Raw genomic sequence first — 18,136 nt, 5'->3', positions numbered from 1 at the left:
TCTCTGGTTAACTCTAAATATACAGGGCGTCTATTTCAGGCTGCTGATGGTGTGAGCTGTTGCTATTATACCTGATCAGCATGAGATTTAGTGAAGAAGGGAAGCACAGAACCGTGATAGAGGGATTCTTCATATTTCTGCGTGTTTATCTTTGTGACTTACAAATGTTCGGTTTCTAATTTTTGCTGTAACAGAGACCTTTAAAGTTATTGGGCTGGTAATATTTCACCAAATCAAAATACCAAAATGAATCATGAATTGATGCTACAGACACAGTGTTTTATGTATAGCCAAAGCCTGATGTCACTTATTCCTCTGTTCTACTAGAAAATACTATACTTCCCTCCTCCTTACAATTAAAATGGGACGTGTAGATCATTTTGACACACACACACACACACACACACACACACACACACACACACACACACACACACACACACACACACACACACACACACACACACACACACACACACACACACACACACACACACACACACACACACACACACACACACACACACACACACACACACACACACACACACACACACACACACACACACACACAGTCCTGCTGCCGTAAACTCACTGGCGCACGGACGGTCTGCAGCTAATAATAGTCTAAAACAAATGTCCTCCTGTCGGAGTTATGATTCTTCAAAACTACAGAGCCCCGCTGTTTAGGGAAACAACAATTGCACTGTAAATATTTGCAACCCATTTTTAAAGGTGTAAGTCTTCAGAGGAACACATCGGACAGGCTGAGAAAGTTGTAAATTACTGAGACATGGACTCCTTGTTGACTTTGGTCTTTTCATGGGGTTTGTTGACAAGAACATATATCGTCCAACACCACACCAGCCCTAGCCTTGAGAGGCCGAGGCTTTATTTCCAGTACCGTCTTCCTTCCGAATGCAAAAGATACAGCGAGGCCATTTTAAAAAGTCTTTATTATTTTTTTCTTATAATCAATGTTTGATGCTTGAAGCAAGAATAATGAACAAAAATGCTGAGCAGACCTCCAACATGAGGCTTCATTCTGGTTCATTTTGGTCTGATTTTCTTTCTTGATATCGGTGCGACCGCCGACATTAACAGAGGCTCTGCTTTTCTCAAGATGCATTATGGCAAGGTGCAGGGAACACAGACTAAGAGAAACATTTAAAACACACCTCCCACACAAATACCCTCTTCAGCACAACCACGAAACAAAAAAAAGAAGAAACTTTATGGTCATGTTATTTACACAGCTTTCACTCGGTTTTCCTAGACCTAAAGAACAAACATACATCTATCTTTCAACTGCACATTTCTCCAACCTACAGAGTCCCTTTGGATCGCTATTCACTACTCCTCAAACCTTTGCTCTCGTGCCACCACTGCTATAAAGAATCCCCAGTGGCAGATAGAGCAGTACACACATTTCCATCGCCCTGCTGTAACTTCCTGTTGCTAATATTCTTTGACTCGCTGCTCAAGTTGCATCTCAAAGCCACGATGACTTAAAAGGCTGCAGACAGCTTCCCGGTTTGACATCATTTTTCGAGATGTTGTGAATACCCGTACCGAGGTGGAAAGTGTCAAAATGTCCGTGGGCACATTGCTTACTAACAAACCTCGAGCAGTAATGCTGCCTGGTGTATTGTGGGATGGACTGGCAGGACTTCATGATGTCATCCACAAACAGCCGACAGTACTTGAGGAGCAGAGTCCTTTGAACAGAGTTCTCTTTTTAACCAAGTATTGCACCTCAAAGTGGTTTTGAATCCAGGCACCGATCAACTCTTCCATTTACGACACAAACCTACTCTCACAACCGTCCCCGACGAACACTTGCATGGTTACCTCGATGGCACTTTCAGGTCTTTACAGTGGTAACAATTATTGAAGGCAAACAACAGACTGAACCTTTACCCGTCTCTGTAATCAAATCTAAAAACATCAAGAGGAGCCGTTATCATAGCTGTCTGCTCAGGCTGGACAATTCAATAGTTGCTTGATTTTGTGATAACTGAACTGAACAGGAGCTTCTGAGAAATAAACCATTAAACATTTTTTTTTTTTTTTAAGTGGAAGCGCTAAGAGGGAGATAAGCACAGCTGGAACAAGAAACAGGCTAAAATTAACAGTGAAGCAATACCCAACTATTCAATTCATCCAGGTTAGAGGCCAGTCTTGGACATTCTACCGTGAGTCCATTTCATAACCCCCCCCCCCCCCCCCCGCGCCAACAAACAAAGCAGGAATATCCACAGTGACAGGTACCCAAAAGACCAAAGACACGAGGCACATATTCACACACAATCTAGGCCTTTAAGTTCCACCATGAACAGTTTCTGTAGCAATCTCCAGTTTTATCACCAGAAGGTTTTAAATAGTCACGTTATGTGATTGATGAGTCATTTCATGTCGAGTTTGGTTTGTACAGAAGATGCAGATCTGAGATGGCATATAGTGCGAAGGAACAGCGACAGAAACATAATCCCAAGACACGTGACGAGACACCGAGGTCGGTGAAAAAACCTCTCACAGAAACAAAAGCAGGTGTTTCTCATGGGCAGGACATAGATGTCACAATAACAATCACCCAGTGTGACTGTGTCACTTCAGCAGAGTGTTCACAGAAAGAAGAACTTTATAGAAGTATCCCCCCCGCCGACACCAGAAACTGCCAATGAGATTCGTGGAATGCGTTTGTCACTTTCTCCAATAAGCACACAGTGCGTGTTGTTAATGAAGCGAGACGGAGAGGAATGCTTGTTTACGTGGACTACTGTCCACAGTCAGAACGACGGGAAGCAACAGGAACGAGAAGAAATGGCAAAAAGCAGGAGTTAAGTTGTGCAGCGAGAACACAGACAGCGAGAACGGGCATTTATGTGTAATGTCTGGGTGTGGACTGTGGCAGCTAAATGGGTCCCGTTTACGCCTCATTACAGAGTTTGAGATCTTCCTAGTACAACCATTAATCTTATTCAAATTATTTTAGTTTCATAGTTAATCATTGATGACGTCCTTGCACAACCAGTCCACTGCGCCGGGTGTCCCCCCGTTGGCATTTTGACTCATCCCACGAAGAGAGAGAAAGAAATACTGATGAGGTGTAAACAAAATGTCAAATTTGGCAACATAATTTTGGGGTATAGTAACATGAAAGACAGACCTACTTAAAAAATATTTGGGAATGCAACGGCAAACAAATGCCGACTATTGATACTGGAATTTTCTTGGTCATATTTCTAAAATGCAAAGGAATACATAAAACCCTTTTTATACAAGACAAAATAAAATAAAAAAAAGACTGCCACACAATAAAAGGAATAGAGTCCTTTGTCACCGAAAAGCAAAGAGCATTTTGTACTAAATTTGCCACACGTCCTCATTCCACCTGTGTTAAACTGAGGGTCGGGGGCTGGCTAAGAAAAAGTTCAACTGGAATGTTGCTAGGGATTGTTGCTAGGCAGGCTTCAGGCGAAACACTGTCATTGAGATCGGCAGTGACTGATCCCGCCCACCCCCCGGCCAATGGAACGTCCTGGATTGTAGCGGGTTGGGTAAAGGGTCCCTAAATGGCAATTTTGGACATTTGCTCTTCAAGTTTGATGATTCGCTTCTCCTGACTGCTCACCAGGTCCTTGAGAGATTTGATTTCTTTCAAGATCTCCTCCAGCTTGGCCTCAGATTTCTGTGGGAGATACAAGAGAGACTTTTTTTTGTTGTGTTTGTAGTCATTTCTAGCACAACTACAGTCACGTTTGAACCGATAACAAACCTAAGGTACGTCACAACAGTGCACAAGACACTTCCTGTCTGAAAGCCGCTACCTACAGTCTTGGACTGTAGGTGCCATGTGGCACGGCGGGTACTCTGAGGGTTAACATAATATGCTAGCGCTGGAGCCCAGTGGGCTGTGATTACAGAGCACAACTGCTGAGACGCATGGGCTGGGTCCCAGGCGGGTGGCTGTGTTGTGGGTGAGGCAGGACGCCCAGCAGTAGGCGTCCAGAGCAGGAACAGTTTGTGGGTCAGAGAGTGAGCTACAAACCACCTCATGAAGACAGCCAGCAATCTGCCCTGCTTCCAACACATACAATTTGTCCGCTTAACATTGTGTGTGTGTGTGTGTGTGTGTGTGTGTGTGTGTGTGTGTGTGTGTGTGTGTGTATATACACACACACAACAATGTATGTAAAAACACAAATGTTGACTCAGACTTCTTATGCAGTCTAGAGATGAAACAATAAGTCGATCAATCCAAAAAAAAAAAAAAAGCAGCAACAATTACATTAATTAATCATTTCAGGATTTCTTTTTAACAGAAGTAACAAACATTCCCTCGTCCCAGTTTCTCAGTAATCAGGGTTTTGCTTATTTTCTTTGTCAGTAAACTGAACATCTCTGAGTTTTGTTGGTTGATTGGACAAAACAAACTGTATCAAGATGTCAACTTGGCCTTTGGGGAAAACTTTAATTCGTATTTTTATTGTATTCGGACATTTTACAGACCAAACGATAATTTTTGAAAATAGTTGGCAGATTCTTATGACTATTCAAATCATTTTTAGTTGCAGCTCTAATCCAGTTCACAGTTAACTTCCTCTTCTGATAGTGTGATCCATATCAGAAGAAAATCTGTTGTTTCATATTGCCCAGCTCTACCGAGTGGAAGATTGACTATCTAATGTAATCCTGCGATGGAAAAAGCAAATACTCACAATCGATGGAGTCGGGGAGGCAGACTTGTTGGCAGGGCTCGAGTTCTCTGTGTTCTTGGTGTCCAAAATGTTCTTTTTGACCACCTTGAATTCACGGTTCTTGCCCTGGACGTAGCCGTTCTTGAGGGAGATGAGGATCGGGTCTCCATTCTTGCCATCAAACCACTCCTCAGCCTCCAGGGCATGGTCGGGTCCAGATGTGTCCGGGTACAAGTCGTCCTGGAACAGGTCCGACTGACGAGGAAAGAGAAACGCTGTGAGGAAAACTCTTAAAAAAGCAGCACACTACAAGTGTGCTGCTCGTCTGCCGGTGATTCAACATGCGGATTAGGGGTCTGGTAACAAAGCGGCCATTTACTCACCTTCCTCGGTACAGTCATCACGATAGGCTCACACTTCCTCTCATGCAGTTTATAGAACCTGGCAACATATAAATTAAATTAAAAACAATTACCCGCAATTCAATGAATTAGAAAACAACAAAGCACCGGAGAGTGCTTTAGTACAGTTCGCTGTGGACGGCCCGAGAGGGCTGAATGATTATGTCATGATCACGTCCTGCCTCCTAGTGGTGGAGTTAGAAACTCCATATTAGATCTGGTTGACTAAAAACAAAGCTCAAAACTAATTCTGGTGTTAAGAGATAGTTATTAGCCGTCAATCACAGCTTACCTCGCAATTTCACACTTATTGACATCAAGGCCCCTCTTGGGCATGTAGCCCATGCCCCTCTGGGGCTCCTTGGTGGCAAAGGTGCTGAGGAAGTGAACATACGGAGCCTCGTCTGTGATTTCAAAGTAACGGATGCTGCTGTCCCCCTGTGAAGAAATAAAGTCTTTTAGTTTTGTATTCAGCGATGTGGAAACGTAGCAATAGAGCGCTCACAGAGGAAACTCGCCTTCCCACAGAGGTAAACGACGTTGGTGTCTGGGTCATAGAAGGGCAAGAGCACTCCGTTGCTGGTGTCCATCTCATTAACAGTCATGGGCTCCTCCATGTTATCCTGAGAAGAGCACGACAAATGATACATTTGGTCTGTTGCAGAGACTAACAATACAGAAACGTAGGGCAGAATAAATGGCCTTCAAAGAAAAAGAGTAAACTTTTACTAGCTGAGAATAATGTGTCCGATTGCATTGTTAAAAAGTTGTGAATGTGGAGTTTATTTTTAAAACTTGTGTACCATTTAATTTATATGGTTGGCTTAAATTAAAAGTCTGCTCTCTGAACAGTTAAATCCAGTATTGCAAGTCCTTAAGACAACTATAAGACCTACGTTTCAGTTTGAGACGTAGAGCCCAATATCACTGAACTGATGAAGAGCAGTCAGCACACATGAAGCAGCTTACCGGGTTCCAGAGGGCGAGCTGCCTGTCACTCATGCGACTGAATCCTGTGGTGAGGACGTTGCCGTTAGACATGAAAATGGCTCTCATGGGTCGAGCGCCCTCGTGTGCCTTCTCCTTCTCCTGTGAAGAGTAGTTTACAGGTCAGCGTAACTCGCGTGTGCTCAAGCCACCATCTCCTGAGCAGTTTATCATCATGTCCACTTTAGCGTTTGAGTGTAAGCTCTACTGTTAGACAAGTGGCAACACAAAGCTTTTTATTCAGATTGAACTTAATTGCTTTCACTTGTTTGCTGTACAGCAATGAACCTAAACCTAAATAATACCCTAATACTATATAACACCCTAATACTATACAATACCCTAATACGATATAATACGCTAATACTATATAACACCCTAATACTTTACAACACCCTAATACTATACAACACCCTAATACTACATAACACCCTAATACTATACAACACCCTAATACGATATAATACGCTAATACTATATAACACCCTAATACTATACAACACCCTAATACTATACAACACCCTAATACTACATAACACCCTAATACTATACAACACCCTAATACTATACAACACCCTAATACTATATAACACCCTAATACTATACAACACCCTAATACTATACAACACCCTAATACTACATAACACCCTAATACTACATAACACCCTAATACTATACAACACCCTAATACTATACAACACCCTAATACTATATAACACCCTAATACTATACAATACCCTAATACGATATAATACGCTAATACTATATAACACCCTAATACTATACAACACCCTAATACTATACAACACCCTAATACTACATAACACCCTAATACTATATAACACCCTAATACTACACAACACCCTAATACTACATAACACCCTAATACTATATAACACCCTAATACTATACAACACCCTAATACTACATAACACCCTAATACTACATAACACCCTAATACTATACAACACCCTAATACTATACAACACCCTAATACTATACAACACCCTAATACTATATAACACCCTAATACTATACAACACCCTAATACTACATAACACCCTAATACTACATAACACCCTAATACTATATAACACCCTAATACTATACAACACCCTAATACTACACAACACCCTAATACTACACAACACCCTAATACTACATAACACCCTAATACTATATAACACCCTAATACTATACAACACCCTAATACTACATAACACCCTAATACTATACAACACCCTAATACTATACAACACCCTAATACTATACAACACCCTAATACTATACAACACCCTAATACTATATAACACCCTAATACTATATAACACCCTAATACTACACAACACCCTAATACTACATAACACCCTAATACTACATAACACCCTAATACTACATAACACCCTAATACTACATAACACCCTAATACTACACAACACCCTAATACTATACAACACCCTAATACTACATAACACCCTAATACTATACAACACCCTAATACTACATAACACCCTAATACTATACAACACCCTAATACTATATAACACCCTAATACTATACAACACCCTAATGCTATATAACACCCTAATACTATACAACACCCTAATACTATATAACACCCTAATACTATATAACACCCTAATACTATACAATACCCTAATACTATATAATACCCTAATACTATATAATACCCTAATACTATATAACACCCTAATACTATATAATACCCTAATACTATATAATACCCTAATACTATATAATACCCTAATACTATATAACACCCTAATACTATATAACACCCTAATACTATATAATACCCTAATACTATATAATACCCTAATACTATATAACACCCTAATACTATATAATACCCTAATACTATATAATACCCTAATACTATATAACACCCTAATACTATATAACACCCTAATACTATACAACACCCTAATACTACATAACACCCTAATACTATACAACACCCTAATACTACACAACACCCTAATACTACATAACACCCTAATACTATACAACACCCTAATACTATATAACACCCTAATACTATACAATACCCTAATACTATATAATACCCTAATACTATATAACACCCTAATACTATATAACACCCTAATACTATACAACACCCTAATACTATATAACACCCTAATACTATATAACACCCTAATACTATATAATACCCTAATACTATACAATACGCTAATACTATATAATACCCTAATACTATACAATACACTAATACTATACAACACCCTAATACTATACAATACCCTAATACTATATAATACCCTAATACTATATAACACCCTAATACTATACAACACCCTAATACTATATAACACCCTAATACTATATAATACCCTAATACTATACAATACGCTAATACTATACAACACCCTAATACTATATAATACCCTAATACTATATAATATCTTAACCCTATAGTGATAGTTTGGTGTCACACTTAAGGGAACAAGGTTGCTGAACGCAGGCCTTCCAGCTGAAGCAGTCCGACTCCTTAGTTGCAACCCCATCTTACTGCACCTTGATTTACATTAACCTCTCATATACAATACAACAAAGAGAACATGTCACAACAAATAAATCCTTTGAAAACTTCTTACAGCAATCATCATCTCCTTGCGGGGATCGATGACACGGATGGCCTTGTCCTTGCAGGCGGTGCAGATGAGGCTACCGTTGCGGTTCCAGGTCACGTTGTAGATGACATCGGGGTGCATGTCATCCAGGGTGATCATAGCCTCTCCTGTGCCCACGTTCCAGATGACGATCTGGTTGTCGCATCCTGATGACAGAGCGGTATAAAAAAGGTGAGCAGGAAAGCAGCACATCCAAGTCAAACACAATATCTATTGCCACTAAGATGATATGTTACAACGCAAAGACTTCCGTTTGAATAGAACTTCAGCTTGTTTTGTAGATTTAGGGATACAGAGATGGCTCTTACCTGCACTAAGAAGGACGTTGCGTGCTGTTGGGTGCCATGTGATGATGCCAACGCGCTTTGAGTGGCCCTCCAGCACCACCACTGGCTCAGCCATTGAAGTCACAAGGCCATTCTCAGGAATCTGCCAGACCTGTGGGGTCATAGACGGGACAGAGTTCAGGAACACAACAGACAGTGAAGCAGGAGGGACTCTTATATTTACCCCCGTATCTAAACTCTGAAAGATGTTATTGTGAATCAGTCAACCCCACCCTAACAATCATATTACTGTGCAAAGGGACACCACACAGATGTAGTTACCAAAAGGAACCTGAGGGGGGCAGCAGTGACTAAGAGTCCAGTTGCCAACATCATATTCAGATTTAGTGACAGATGGGATTTAAAGTCAAATTTAGTAAAATACAGAACAAGCATGGTCCTTCTACTAAAAATGATAAACAAGAATGCAGTCTGCTTTACCAATCACCCAACAGGGTTCCTGATGATAAATTAATTAACTTAGAGATTTACTGTTGACACATGAAGCAATACCTCTGTAGCATTCATCTCCATGTATTCAACCACCTTTCTTAGCATGCTGATATAAAGGGCTCTGTATGTGCACACGTTTTAAACAGCAGAACTGGTTAACATGCAGTGAGTTGTGCACTATGCACTTTATGTGATGAGACGATTAAAATTCATTCTTTTTTTGTAAAAATATACATTTATGGTTGACGTAGCCACGTCCACATCATGGTGCATGTCAGTCTGCAGTTACCACATGCTATGAAAAGAGGAACCATTGACCGCTTCTCTGTTCATTTCATGGCTCATACTTCTGCACACATGAACTAAATATGGCCTTGACTCAGAGAGGGTCTAACAGGAAGTCAGGACTTTCAGGTGAGGAAGTAGTAGCAGCAAACAAACAGGCAGCACACTGATCTCACTTCACTGCCCAAATAAGGATATGTGGAGGAAAGTACAACTGCAGTCTCAAAAAAAGCCGGTGACCTCAGCTCAATAAACAGCTAAATCATTCCCCAGCTCTGATTACTGCAACACATATTTGAGTCTAATCTAATCCAGAGGGTGAGGTCTGCACCCATCCCTGAGTTACAACAGCCTGGCCTTCTGCAATAAAACCACGTAGTCGCTCGACAATTATCAGATCAATAATGTGTGCGCGTGTTGCATTTACCCCAATTAAGAGGTCTGGGTTCAGGTGGAGCGGGCGTGGCAAACCTTACCATCACTGTGCAGTCCTCGGAGCCGCTGGCGATGACGTGATCATTGTGGGGACACCAGTCGATGTCTAACACCGGGCCTGTGTGACCACACACTGTGGGGTAGGATTTGTCAATGCGTCCCATCTGTAAAGACAAAAGGTAAACAACACAGAGTAATGAGATTACTTTTCCTCTGATCCTGCTCAGAGAACATTGTCCGTGCCGGAGGAGTGAGCACGTTTTGAAACGGGTCAATTACAGTATAATCCTAAATCCCACCTGCAAAATTAAACACACACACACACACACACACACACACACACACACACACACACACACACACACACACACACACACACACACACACACACACACACACACACACACACACACACACACACACACACACACACACACACACACAATCTAGCAAAAGGCGCTTTATCAGATTCATTCCACAGAGAAGATGAAATTATGTGTGAGTGACGCAGCCTGAGCCGAGAATCAGAACTGACGGAGACACTTCATGTCTGTTAACGTACGATTCATTTCTCTGTTTGAAAAACCCTTCCATTGAATTTAACACAATACATTTTATTTGAGGATTTGAAAGTCACTTTGAAAGAGTGATGACATCAGTGTACTCAAAGAAATCATAACCATCCTCATGGACCTACACCGTTTGAAGCTTTTGAAGACAGAACACCTTATACTGGAAATGAGTTTTGGATTTGATTACACAACACGGCACAATAAGACTAACTGTTGACAAACGTTTTCAAGATGCCCACCAACACACAAATAAACGTACACACAGACAACCTTCAGTTATACTGTACATCCTGAGCTGGATTTGACCTCCGACCCATACTAGCCAGCGGACCCAGGTGCTCTCTCTACACTGCGAGGTGACTTAACAGTCCCCTGCTGTGGTGGACGTCTGAGACACACCAGAGTCTGTGCTGGATTCAAGCGCCGCCGCAGGGCTGAAGAGATGAAGTCACTTACTGTGGAAAGAGTCCTGCTGCAACCCTATTTAAAGCACGATGGCTTCCCTAATATAAAAAAAAAAGACCCATTCACTGCCCAGAGCTATTCTGCCATTATATTGAGAATTTCAAAAATGATGGCTTGGGAAGCGCGACTAAATCTATGAATTGTATATTCAATAAAGAGTAAGAGGTACAACCAGAACTAGACGTACACCTCACGAGTACATAAACGTTAAAAGTTTGGAGTCACATGTTTTTTCATGTTTTGTACAAAGAGAACATCTTTTTGTGAATAGGACTTTCTACAACCTAAGACCATGAAAGACAAATAATAAAGTAGGCCTCAGCCATCAGACAGGGGCAAGCATGCATGCACAGAGTATGCTCCCGGGATTTACACTGGCGGTACACTCCCAATACATTTGGAGATCACACAGCAAAATGGCATGTCTGTGACATGAGTTATTACAGTGTGTATTGATTGTCCAGATGGCATTTTTAACACTAATCCACTGTTATCTGCATATCATGTTTGGGTTTCTTTAGTTGCCTCTTGGAGCAATTCTTTGAAACCGTTTTAAAAAAGGTACCTTTGAGTCGTGTCGTCTCCCACACAACTTACCTCCTCCAACTGGTGTGGACATCAAACTAACAGATTTGTGAGCACCAGTGAGTAAACTAGCATCTACCTGCAGCACCGTATTCAACAGCAGTTGCACATCAAGACAAATTTAATTCCATTTATCAAACAGCGACACAGTAAACTAGAGAGCGGTGCACACTTCAGTCAGTGAGACCGGGACACAAAAGGCTCACACGGGAGGAGTATGCCTTCAGTGCTTTCTACCAGAAAGGGTTTATTTGAACCCAAATCACAATCTTTAGCGTAACCTAACTTAGCGGGTTTGTTGCCTAAACCCAAGGTAGAAAGTTGTCTGGCTGAAAGCCTTCTCCCATGTGCACAAAAGGCTAAACTACTGGTGTGAGTCTCAAAGTTCCAAAGAGAGCGAGCTCACTCTAAATTATACATTATGGCTTTTGAAGCCAAATGATGACATGTGACTTAAAGCTTTCAACAGGACAGAACTGTCAGAGAGCTGAAGATAGAAAGCAGTCAATAATGGCCATTTAGCCTCTTAGTGCAACTCCCGGTCTGCAGCGCACTACGATATGCTCAGAATTTCAAAAGAGCAGGAAATGAAGTAACGTATCCAGTGAGGAACACAAACCCAGAGACAAGCAGAGGATGCTGTTCTGGGCCTGGGAGGAACAGTCCAGTCCCGGATACGAGTGTCATGTTGCTCTTAGACATGTCCCTGCCTCTGCTGCAGCAGATACAGCAGCCTGGATGAGAGGGTACTTCAAGCCTGCTGCTGTTACAGTGCACATCCAAAGTGGTTCGGCTGATATCACCAAGTAACACGATTCATATCGCAGTGGTTCGTTCATATTCAGTGAAACATGTGTAAGTTTCATGGGTCAGTAGAGTCCTAAACATGGACATAAGTGACTCTAATATATGAAAATATTTGGCCTGTAACCATGCAGTCACCTGACTGACAGAGAGTTGGGCCGTGACACATGCGCCACCTCCCAAGTGATCAAAGTCCAGTGTATGTGAGAATGAACTGTGTGTGCGTGTGAGTAAATCACAAGATCGTGTCTAAACCTCACCCTGACTGTTGAACACACCCTGAAATCTACCCTGAAGCGGAGTGTAGAGAAAGCAGACTTTGACACTGCTGTCAATAGGGATCTATGAGCCACCATCCGGTATCAGATAACGTTAGCATTACAGTTGAGACCGGTGACCTCCCCCTCTGCAGCTGGCTCTGCTTCATTTTCATTCCATTGATCACAGAACAAGAAAAATGTGCGTTACGAGATAGACGTGATATGTGTGCATATTCATTTCATCTCACGCCGTAGAGATGTATACGACAGCTGAGCTTACTGGACCTTTCCTGCACATGATGTCCTGAGGACAGTAGGAAGAGGATGTAGAGCAAGAAGGACACAGACTGATGACCAGGTGCAGCAACAGGAACAGCACAAACAAATCTGACAAAGAGCGAACTGAAGGCCCGTGCAATCACAGCGATCAAAGTTATGACTTTAATAACTCTGCAGTAGTTTCTTTACAATATCTCCACAACATTAAGAGATCCAGAGTGCTGTGGTTCATGTTCAGTACAGTTCTCCTCCAGCGGGCCTCAGAGCGCCATCTAGTGGGCTTAGGAGGCGCTGACAAATGGTTAGATGAATTAAAAATCATGATTTTGGTAATTTATGAAGCTCGTTGTTTTTATATCTAAATGTGTTTCAGAATTCACAGATAAAAAGGTCAAATCAAAATATAGAATTTCATTGATCAGCTAAATTTACGTATCAACCCGTCAATCATGACACATCATCAGTTTTACACTCTTAACTCGCTCACGTTCCCTCGGATGCAGTGACACGAGGAGGACGGGTTTTTGAAAAGAAAAAGCGATCTGTGAGGCAACCCTGCACCAGAAAAAGCATCAACGCTTCTTCTCATTTAATTAGGAAGATGGTCCTCAAGTTTTCTTTTACCAAATTACAAAAAAAAGGTTGAGAACTGCACTCCCTGCACACCCAAAAAAAAAACACATTGTGAGACCATTTGAATAATGTAAAGAAGTCGCCACCGATTCCACATCAATTGGTGCAGTACTACTATATATGCGTTACACTTAGGGTTGGGTATCGTTTGGGTTTTTTCCGATACCGGTGCCTAAACGGTGCCTGAACCGATACTTTTTTCTTCAAATTGAACAATATATTAACTGTTTAAAAGTATACTCTAAATATAAATAAATACAAAACACTTTGCCTCAAACTACAGCTTCAAAAGTTTTAACTATGAACAATATATTAACTGTTAACAGTTTACAGTATACTTAAATAAATATAAATACAAAACACACACACACACACTGTATACACACAACTTCAGCAATTATTTTGCAGCAATATGAGCATATTTTCCTTCTCTGGCAAAATACGACACGTCTCATGACTTATTTTATTTTACCAGTTGGTGGCGATAATGCGCCAATTCGTCGTTTGTCAACCGCCACTACTCTTCAAAGGAGGAGAAGAAGAAGCTTTCGCGTGCCTGTGTGGTTGTGCTTATGAGCGACAGCGCTACGTACCCCGTTATAATAATACTATGAGTGAGGAGCGGAGGACCGAGTCCTGCTGCCAGGACGGAGTCATCAGAGTAGTGTCAAAAAAGTATTTCAATCGGCTCAGGCACCGAAAGGAGGCACCGAAATCTGCGTTACGTTTCGGTCCGGTAGATACCGGACGTATAGGAACCGGTTCCATATTGGCACCGAGTTTCGGTACCAAACCCTAGTTACACTACACAGATGGGTAGATGTTATACTATTCACAAACACTAAGCTCATAAAACATGATGGTTTATGTTCACTTGGCTCCCAATATGCTGTAAACTAACAAACAACAGTGTTGTGTAATGCTGCTTATGTCTAAGAGAAGGAGGGCGTAGACTGTGAGCGGGGCACGTTTGTATATTATCAGTTTACTACGAATGCACCGTAAAACTCATTTATCTGAACCCCAGAACTGAGCGCGTGAACATCTGTACTTTAACTGATGAAGGGTTGGTTTAACGTTTGACTTTTCTTGCTTGTACATGCAATTAGAAGAATGTAAAAAAACAAACAGTCGTGATCAGCATAAATTCATGTTTTATGCCCGTGCTTGAAGAAACTTGGTCGACACAGATTAAGACCACCTACGGGAGCGATCAGTGTTTCGACATCAACACTCGGAGAGACTCCTCAGCACGTCCCACATGTTAACTCCAGTTCAGACACGCCGCAAAGATTCCTTCACCGCCTCATACATTAAGCTCAGTGTTCCACCATTTCCCATCAACACTTTTAAGTCACCTGCATGAACTCAAAAGAATCATATAAATAAATAGTTTAGAAATAAATGTCTTCTATGGTTGACTTGCAGCAATTAACCATGAAGCCCCAGCAACACTCGAGCTGCGCTCTGGAGCTCGACCTCCTGATCAACCCGAGCAGCAGCTCGACCCGAGAGTGTTCCTAACATTCCACACCTCGGCCCCAGGCAGCATGGGTATGACTAACGAGAGCGAGAGGGCCGCTAGGGTGTCAAATGTAGCACCCTTTGAGGCGTTAATGGTGTTCGTGTCCGATATACACAATTTGGAATTCCAGGGTATGAAGAGCGAACACAAGTGGATCTTGCTTCGAGTCTGCGTAAACATCTGATAACGCGATAGTCCGATAGTTGTAATTGTTCATACTGCCAACAACCCAAGGCTGCACACAAGGTAGCTTGGGACACATACCGCATTGCAGCGAGGGAGCTATACCTGTGCCAACTTGTTGCATTCTCCCTTGGGTCTCTCTGGGAAAGCAGAACTTCAGGCACATTTGCAAGTCTGTATTCATCTTAAAATGAGGCATTTGTACGAAAACATCCACCAGAATGTCACGAACCAAAAGCACAATGAGGGATCTCTCAGGAGAGGCAGAGACGAGACGATGAATCTGACATTAATTAATCACAAGGGGATGAAACGTCTTGTGGCTCGGTCACACAAGACACACGGACATAAACTGCTGGCAGCCAAATGGGAGATCAATTAAATCAAATGGCCAAATTTTAGAATGATCAGAAACGTCTCGAGTCGTTGGTCCTCTCAGGCTAGTTTAGTTAGTAAATATTTTATTTACACCATTCCATTGTACTGGTAAACAGACATCTCAGTTAGGGATTTAGTTTCATGTTACTAAAGTTTTATTTGTAACTGCCTACTCAGACTAAAATAAATAATAAAATATAGAGACGGCACAAGAGATGCGTCAAACCAAACTGAATTTGATATTATTAACTTATTTCATGGAATGCCGTTCTATGTAACTCAGCGTTTTACTGTCGATGTTTGAGGAACTACAGTTGAGAAGTGATGACCAGGGATTAACTTGTGACTTGTGCATGTTGAACGTGTTCAGCAGAGCGTGTCGTACGAGTTCCCAACATAAGAGGTCTGTTAGTGTCAGGTCATGGCAATCGATTCTCAGACAAGAGACGCCGACAGTAATCCTTCCTGCTGCTAAAGAGAGTCTTTTAAGAGCCAAGAGCCATCTAAAAGAAACTTCCACTGATTTAAGAGTTTACACTAGCATTGTTCTCAATATCTTGATGGTATTGAATAGTAGTCACATCCATCCATCATCAGACGTGACTACCGTGACTGTCAACAAGACGTATGCGTGTTTCCCAGTTGGAGCAATTTGAACCTCAAGCAGAATTCAGGGTCATCTTGTCCGACAGATTTTTGGCAGCAAACGGTTATTTGACAGCGAAAAGTTCCACACACGCAGAAACAGCTACTGCTCGCCGCGCATCTAATTAGAGTGGTGAGAAACATACAGTGGTTCTACTAAAAGCAAGAGAAAACTGACAAAAGGCAATTTTAGGTGGTATCAACACTGAGACTAGGAACCTGCTGGCTACAGTACGGTCAGCAGGCAAACAGCAAGGGAGGGGGGGGGGTGCAGGTATTAAGGTTTGAATCAACTCTGATTCTCTTTAAAGATTAAGTTGATCAAATCCTGGTGTCAATTTGTCACATTATTTGACTAAAAAAAGAAACCAAACTAGTTCAGATGATAAGATTTAATCTGCTACAAACGTTCATTTTACTTCCTGCTCCGGTTAGTCGAGATTCCTCCAGTTTTGTAGTCAGACTTCATGTTTGCAATATTTATCAAGACCTCAACTGCTCTATAACACTGACAGTAACGTCACAAAAAAACTTTAAAAAGGGCCCAAACGTACTAAACCAGCCAAGCAAGAACATCATCTCCAAGGTAACCAGCCTACAGGCACAGGGAGCGAGCTCGGCAAGACTTGAAAATGATTTAGTCCAGAAAACCCACCCACACCACCAGAAAAGGGGCTAAACTCAGCAGTGGAACACCTCACATGTCCATAACTATACTACAGACATCTGTAGCCTTCCAAAGGAATGTCTGACGCCTAGAAAACAAACAGTCGCATAGCAACAAGTACGGCTGCAGAGAACGAGACCGAACCGTGACAGATACAAAGCTCAACATTGAAAACACGAAAAATGGACGAATGACATCCCTCAAGGCAGCAGAGGACATTATTTTCATTCAAACAAGAGGCCTGCACACTTCCTCTCCTCGCAGCTCAACATGCGATTCACACACTGAAGGGTCTGCATGCTGTCCACTGCTGCTCACTGCTCCATGGAAATTTCCACTTTTACAAGCCTGTGTGTGAGTGAGATAGGGCAGGAACAATGCAGTGCAGCACACTACAACCTCAGCTATATATAGCTAGAGAGATAAAGTAGAAATATCTATACAGATATCTACTGCAGATACACTGGAGTACTGTATATCTCTGGTACATGGCTAGTCTTAAAATGAATCCCAGATAGCATCTAAGGCAAGTCCGCTGTTTACTACTACTACTACCACCACCGTGTCCCCGGTGCATGCCGTGATACAGCCCCAAAAATAATCAACTGGAACAACATATGAATGAAAAGATATTTTTAGAAAGAACTTATTAGAACATATAAAAAGGCAGCCCACCCCAAAATATGTTTTGTGCCAGACTGGTGCATTTGTGTGCAGCGGCAAGTAGTTTGTGAATGAATTGCTCTCGTGCAGTAGACTTTAAATGCATTAAATGACTGAACATGGCTTTGTACTCAACATCCACCATCATTAAAAAAACGTAGCATAGCTTTGTCCTAAGATCTGTTTTGTCTTAAAAAGCTACCAGGGCTCACAGC

General features: G+C 41.8%; 1 protein-coding gene across 4 annotated transcripts in view; it reads right to left on the bottom strand.

Annotated features, from left to right (window-relative positions):
- Positions 1-938: 938 nt before the first annotated feature.
- The window catches only part of coro1ca (coronin, actin binding protein, 1Ca), a 32,922-nt gene continuing 15,724 nt past the window's right edge, over positions 939-18,136 (bottom strand). For all 4 annotated transcript variants that reach the window (XM_079269526.1, XM_079269527.1, XM_079269528.1 and 1 more), the window contains 9 exons: positions 10,304-10,426; positions 9,072-9,201; positions 8,728-8,909; positions 6,071-6,190; positions 5,620-5,724; positions 5,394-5,539; positions 5,084-5,141; positions 4,722-4,955; positions 939-3,691 (listed from right to left, as the gene is read on the bottom strand). In XM_079269526.1, the coding sequence (XP_079125652.1) occupies positions 3,572-3,691; positions 4,722-4,955; positions 5,084-5,141; positions 5,394-5,539; positions 5,620-5,724; positions 6,071-6,190; positions 8,728-8,909; positions 9,072-9,201; positions 10,304-10,426 (1,218 nt within the window). In that variant the 3' untranslated portion in view covers positions 939-3,571. The remainder of the gene's footprint in view (positions 3,692-4,721; positions 4,956-5,083; positions 5,142-5,393; positions 5,540-5,619; positions 5,725-6,070; positions 6,191-8,727; positions 8,910-9,071; positions 9,202-10,303; positions 10,427-18,136) is intronic.

Source organism: Melanostigma gelatinosum (assembly GCF_949748355.1).
Source record: "Melanostigma gelatinosum genome assembly, chromosome: 6".
Classification (NCBI taxonomy): domain Eukaryota; kingdom Metazoa; phylum Chordata; class Actinopteri; order Perciformes; family Zoarcidae; genus Melanostigma; species Melanostigma gelatinosum.
The sequence above is the reverse complement of the archived record's forward strand: the minus strand, read 5'-3'. Positions and strand labels throughout refer to the sequence as shown.